Genomic DNA, 7,168 nt, shown 5'->3' on the forward strand with positions numbered 1-7,168 from the left:
TCAAATTATTGTTTTTTTATTATTTTATTTTGTAGATGTTTACGTGATAAAATGAACTCCTTAGGTGTAAAAAAAACAACGTCGACGTTTGGACCAATTGACAGCTTAAGTCCGGCTTCTGATTGATCAAAATAAGATATCGAACAACTTTGTTTACATTGTTATAGGACTGATGAATTAATTTCGCTAGTTTTATCTACCGTCCACACTAAACGGACTGCCATTAACCTGCTTCAGGCTGGTCGAAATTTCCCTATGTAGGTGTATTATGACACTACAAACTGTAACGCGACCTTCACGTGCTTATTGTACAAATGGCCGCCAAGGCTGCCTTCTGATTGGTCAAAGGTTATATATTGTTAGTTTTTGGTCTTATTATTGTAATATTGTGTTTGCAAACTATCGCAAAGTCTGTATCTCCCGTTGAACAAGATTGCCGCCAAAGATGACTTCTGATAGGGAAACAAAAGATATTGTCCGATTTGATTACTTTCCAATATTTGATTGAAGCTTACTTTAAGAAAATTGGTCAGCATTGCTTGTATGAATTAATATGGCGCTATAAAATGAATATTCTACAATACATTGTTGTCAAAATTATCGATGTCATTTAAGTAGTGAAATCAACAATCTCAAATACAGAATAAAACCGACAAAATGAATTGTACAATAATGTCTATTCATAAAATTGACCCCCCTCCCCCAAAAAGGGATTAATATGCTAAGATGCATGTTTCTTGATTCCGAGTAATGTAAGAAAAGTGCTAGAAATTATTCTATTTATATTTCATTGGTAGGAAATAGCAGCAAAACTGTGCTAATTGCATGAATCATTAAGGATAAGTGTTTCCCTTAATTTCCGGTGTTTTTAAGAAATATCGACACGCATTTCTTGTTGCAATGCAATACGACCTTATATTTAGCCTACGAAATGTATGGAATGATAACTGTGTTCTGACACTGAAACTGTGTTTCAAATCGCATCCCGACGAGATATAAGGTAATGTATGACATCTGTAAGATACTATATACAATATATCTCACCTTATCCTTACACAATCATCCAAAATGCATGAATACATCCGCAACTATACGTTTTAGGGTTTCCTTTAAATTATTGACTTGCATATAAAGCATGAAAATTGATAGTGGCTCCATATGGTTAGGCTAAATATATATACTTACATAAAAAACAACAAATGACGAGTTTTTTAGAACCTCCCTAGCGCTTTCACCTCGTTAAATTTTCATCAGGGAAAGAGGTGAATGCGCTAGGGAGGAACTTATAAACTCTTGTCATTTGTTTTGTACGTTCAACTATCACAAGGACTTTAGATAAATAAATAAATAATAAATATACAACATTTGATATAGCGCCCTATCTAGCTAACATTAGCCACTCTAAAGCGCTTTACAGTACATTGATATACAATTAATACAATAAGCATATACGTTTATCAATACAGTTTTTGAGGAATTCGCAGGAGCTGCCTTATCAGGCGCTAACTACTAGTCCTATGCCACCTGGCTAATATCTCCTTATGTGTGTATGCTTTCGTGTGTGCTGGATATGTTTTTCTGATGTTATTAAATATATAAGTATATGTATCAAAGATGAGTATTAAGAAAATTCCATCGCCGGTGGTATTAATCATTATTTCTAGACTTCCTTATTGAAGAAAAAAATTCGCGAGAACCCAGATATGCGGCCCACATGTAAGCTTTATAAACAAAGGGGTACACAGAATATTTCTCTATATTATCGTTACCAGGATAGATGACGCTTCTTTGTATCTTCATTACTGCATCCGAGTTAGTACCGTTATTAGTTATATTTGTGTCCATCAGTTTTTTGTGTTTGTTAGAACTTGTTACTTTCTTTTTTCAATCGGTGTCACAGTTGCGTCCTGACGAGAAACCCTGTATGTTTTCGAAGGGATAGTTTCGTCATGGGCTTTACAAAGTAGGTTTGCCTCTTGAACCATTAACGGCAGGATGATTTGATAGGAGATATATAGAGCAAAGGCCAGCAAATCATTTTTGTCTTAACATTGATCTTTGGTTTTAAATGGTTCTGATTAAGTAACACTTTTAAAGTTATTTATCCATGTTTACTGTATATTTCCTTCTTATAGTTCTTGTTGTGTTTGTCTTCGTTTTAATATAATATCAGCCTTGTAAATGCAATGAATGAAAAAAATGGAGGTTCTTATATACCGCTTTATCACAACCTAGTTCGTAGGTCGTCTCAAAGCGGTTCACAAATTATTATCTATGGTTATATATGTATAGGGCCTTTGCAACCAGCCAATGTCTTTCTCAACTCCATGGGGAGCATACAGCCGGTGATGCCATTTCGGCGCTCACAGCTAGCATTCAACAATTCTAGCACTGCCCAACCACGTACTCATTTACAGCTGAGTAGACTGGAATAAGCGGAGTAAAGTATCTTGTTCAAAGATACAACACAGTGCCGTGCTGTGACTCGAGCCCGCAACCCTTCGGTCACGAGCCCGGCGTCCTACCACAAAATATACCCAATATGACACATACCAGAAAGACATTTACAAATGTATTTTCACATGTATTTTAATACTTTTGTTTGCGTATACGCCAAAATCTTAAATTATATTTCGATGTAATTATCAGGTAATAAATGGAGAATGACTTTTATTAACGCTTATTATACACGAACTTTACCATTATTTAACTGAAGATAAATATCAAAATCGAGCTCATCTATACGACCAAGATTAGCAAACGATTTATTTCTATTTTTACGAAAAAGTTATTTTAAACACACTCTTTAGCACCTCATAGATAGCAATTATAAAAGCATGCTTTACGTGCTTTCTATTTTTACGAAAAAGTTATTTTAAACACTCCATAGCATCTCATAGATAGCAATTATAAAAGCATGCTTTACGTGCTTTCTATTTTTACGAAAAAGTTATTTTAAACACTCTATAGCATCTCATAGATAGCAATTATAAAAGCATTCTTTACGTGCTTGCGGTACGTGCCTGTTCTGAAATCTGTGGTAGATTTAAGCTGATTAACAATTGAAGTCGATTCCATTTGATTAGGGTTCTCTAAAGCACGGGTTACATCGCACACTCTGTGTATAAACAAAAAGGATCACACACTGATACTGTAAACCCTTCTAACTTAGCGGGATCAAAAAGTTCAGGTGTTGTATCAGGAAACAATACGCGGATTTTTATTTATTTCGATCAACACAAATAGAACTTGACATCAAGGACATACAATGATTCGCATCAACACCATCAGAAGAGAAATTGTAGGCATAGAGCTATACACGCAATTTGATCACTGTGTCATTGGCGCTTTACTTTTTGACTTGCAGAACATAATAAGTTATAAGATGCAAACGTTTAGACGATATAAGTCGGTTCGAGGAATGTCGTTGTCCCAGTGCAACAGAATAATACAATATCGCTAATGCTAAGGCAGTCATATTAAGTATCTCTAAATTTATCAAGTAATATACGTATTGAGCGAGGTGTTTTAACATCTATGACGGTATAAACGCAAATCGGTTATATTCGTATTTTACATGGCGCCATCAGGGTTGTATACAATATATACATAACTGATATGTTCCTATTATTATGAATGCCAAATCTCTCCGTAAACTGTATATATAGAGGATTTAACACGAGTGTCCATTTAATATTGAATATATCACACGAGTTCAATCTTTAGGCCTTTGACATATTCAATTGACACTCACATCAGATTATATTTATCACATAACAATCATCATTTGAGAAAGAACCCATTAAACATTATTATGTGTTATCAGCTGTTTCTATATAGGTCAAAACCAAAGTACTCAGATCATAGTATTGTCGTTCCTGAAGTTCAAAGTAGTTTTTTGCAATGAAAACAATAATGACAAATCAAACATTTCAAATTAAGTTTATAGTAAAAATATTTAAATTTATCAGAGAAAAATGCAGTTAAAAACGTAGTACAGGTACCTGTAGTGGCGTAGGAATATGTTCCCACGGTTTTAACTAATCGCAGGTTTTATTACACATGTGTATTACCATATTTATGACATGGCAGCATGACACAGTAAAATTGGTCAGTTTCGTGAAAAACTGATTTAGACTGGTTTCCATGAATACATCTTATATCTACATGTATCACCATTTGTAATACTGTCTCCTGATCCTAGGGTCTTTGTTTTATGTGTTTGTACGGGTTCATGACCTCTGGTCTGTTGTTTAATGTGTTTACACGGGTTCATGACCTCTGGTCTGTTGTTAAATGTGTTTGCACGGGTTCATGACCTCTGGTCTGTTGTTTTATGTGTTTGCACGGGTTCATGACCTCTAGTCTGTTGTTTTATGTGTTTGCACGGGTTCATGCTCTCTGGTCTGTTGTTTTGATGTGTTTGCACGGGTTCATGACCTTTGGCCTATTGTTTTATGTGTTTACACGGGTTCATGACCTCTGGTCTGTTGTTCTATGTGTTTGCACGGGTTCATGACCTTTGGTCTATTGTTTTATGTGTTTACACGGGTTCATGACCTTTGGTCTGTTGTTTTATGTGTTTACACGGGTTCATGACCTTTAGTCTGTTGTTTTATGTGTTTGCACGGGTTCATGATCTCTGGTCTGTTGTTTTATGTGTTTGCACGGGTTCATGATCTCTGGTCTGTTGTTTTATGTCTTCTTACTTTCCTTTGCTGTCCTGATTATGACCTTTGAACTCGGATTTTGACCTGTCGTATCCACGACATGGCATGCTTTTATTTTGAATAATACGACACATTTACTCACTTTATTTTTACTTTACATTTAAACAGTACACATCATTGGTAGATGCACTCCTTACACGTGTCCTTCCTTTATAATATTGATGGTAAAAAACATAAAATATTGTACACATTATAATTTAAATATTCCAAAGTAATTTGAGAATATTCCATTTCTATTATAACTAGATTTAGGTGACACATGTATCGATATGTCTAGTGTGTCCCCAATCGTCAACCTCTCGGTAATACACAGAAAACTCATTATATTACCAAACGCCTCATTACTTTCGCGATCGCCACCGAATTTCCTTCTTGCTAGTGTTATAGGAGCACAATCCATTATTTCATCATTGCATTTGTTTATAGTATGAATACCTAAAGACGTGTTTGTTGATGTATTCAAAGTCAATGTGATCAGCGAATATATAAAGTACATCCCTTCACCACTTCCACCATCAAACGACGTCAATCTGACCTTTGAACTCCCAGGAAGTAATGTCAGATTCCTAATGAAGCCTGTCCCGAAAGAATTACCAATGGTCCAAGACAGAGCACCATCTGTAAAAAAAATAATATATGTGATGTGTATAAAAAGATAAATGGAGTATTAATCTAGCAAAACACACATATTCTACAATACACCATAGGTTTGATTATCAATAAAATCAAGTATTCGAGGGAATATAACATGTATGTATTCGAGGGTATATAACATGTATGTATTCGAGGGTATATAACATGTATCTATTCGAGGGTATATAACATGTATGTAATCGAGAGTATATAACATGTATGTATTCGAGGGTATATAACATGTATGTATTCGAGGGTATATAACATGTATCTATTCGAGGGTATATAACATGTATGTATTCTAGGGTATATAACATGTATGTATTCGAGAGTATATAACATGTATCTAATCGAGAGTACATAACATGTAAGTATTCGAGGGTTTAGAACATGTATGTATAGGAGGGTATATAACATGTATGTATTCGAGGGTATATAACATGTATGTAATCGAGAGTATATAACATGTATGTATTCGAGGGTATATAAAATGTATGTAATCGAGGGTATATACCATGTATGTATTAGAGGGTATATACCATGTATGTAATAGAGGGTATATACCATGTATGTATTAGAGGGTATATACCTTGTATGTAATCGAGGGTATATACCATGTATGTATTAGAGGGTCTTTATCAGGTATGTAATAGAGGGTATATACCATGTATGTATTAGAGGGTATATACCATGTATGTATTCGAGAGTATATACCATGAATGTTATCGAGGGTATATACCATGTATGTAATCGAGGGTCTTTATCAGGTATGTAATAGAGGGTATATAACATGTATGTAATCGAGGGTATATACCATGTATGTATTAGAGGGTCTATATCAGGTATGTAATAGAGGGTGTATAACATGTATGTAATCGAGGGTATATACCATGTATGTAATCGAGGGTATATACCATGAATGTAATCGAGGGTATATACCATGTATGTATTCGAGAGTATATACCATGAATGTAATCGAGGGTATATAACATGTATGTAATCGAGGGTATATACCATGTATGTAATCGAGGGTATATAACATGTATGTAATCGACGGTATATACATGTACACTACTGAAAAATCTCAATGTTACTACTCTGCGGTCAATACTGTAGGTCCATATCACCTACACTACTGAAAAATCAGCTGTGTACAAGGTTATTACTGATACCAACGTTAACATTACAAACAGCCGTGTACAAGGTTATTACTGATATCAACGTTAACAGTACATACAGCTGTGTACAAGGTTATTACTGATATCAACGTTAACAGTACATACGGCTGTGTACAAGGTTATTACTGATATTAACGTTAACAGTACATACAGCTGAGTACAAGGTTATTACTGATATCAACGTTAGCAGTACATACAGCTGTGTACAAGGTTATAACTGATATCAACCTTAACAGTACATAAAGCTGTGTACATGGTTATTATTGATATCAACGTTAAAAGTACAAACATCTGTGTACATGGTTATTACTGATATTCACGTAAACAGTAAATACAGCTGTGTACAAGGTTATTATTGATATCAACGTTAACAGTACAAACAGGTGTGTACAAGGCTATTATTGATATCAACGTTAACAGTACATAAAGCTGTGTATATGGTTCTTACTGATATCAACGCTAACAGTACAAACAGCTGTGTACAAGGTTATTTTTGATATCAACGTTAACAGTACATACAGCTGTGTACATGGTTATTATTGATATCAACGTTAACAGTACATAAAGCTGTTTATATGGTTCTTACTGATATCAACGTTAACAGTACAAACAGCTGTGTACAAGGTT

The 7,168-nt window shown here is 34.6% G+C and overlaps 1 protein-coding gene across 2 annotated transcripts in view; it reads right to left on the minus strand.

Moving 5' to 3' along the window:
• Nucleotides 1–4,798: 4,798 nt before the first annotated feature.
• The window catches only part of LOC110467385, a 20,083-nt gene continuing 17,713 nt past the window's right edge, over nt 4,799–7,168 (minus strand). For both annotated transcript variants that reach the window (XR_002464857.1, XM_021524518.1), the window contains exon 7: nt 4,799–5,348. Coding sequence is in view for 1 of the 2 variants with exons in the window: in XM_021524518.1 (XP_021380193.1) it covers nt 4,921–5,348 (428 nt within the window). In the remaining variant the exon portion in view is untranslated. The remainder of the gene's footprint in view (nt 5,349–7,168) is intronic.

The sequence above is a fragment of the Mizuhopecten yessoensis genome, unplaced genomic scaffold, assembly GCF_002113885.1.
Source record: "Mizuhopecten yessoensis strain PY_sf001 unplaced genomic scaffold, ASM211388v2 scaffold1741, whole genome shotgun sequence".
NCBI classification, from domain to species: domain Eukaryota; kingdom Metazoa; phylum Mollusca; class Bivalvia; order Pectinida; family Pectinidae; genus Mizuhopecten; species Mizuhopecten yessoensis.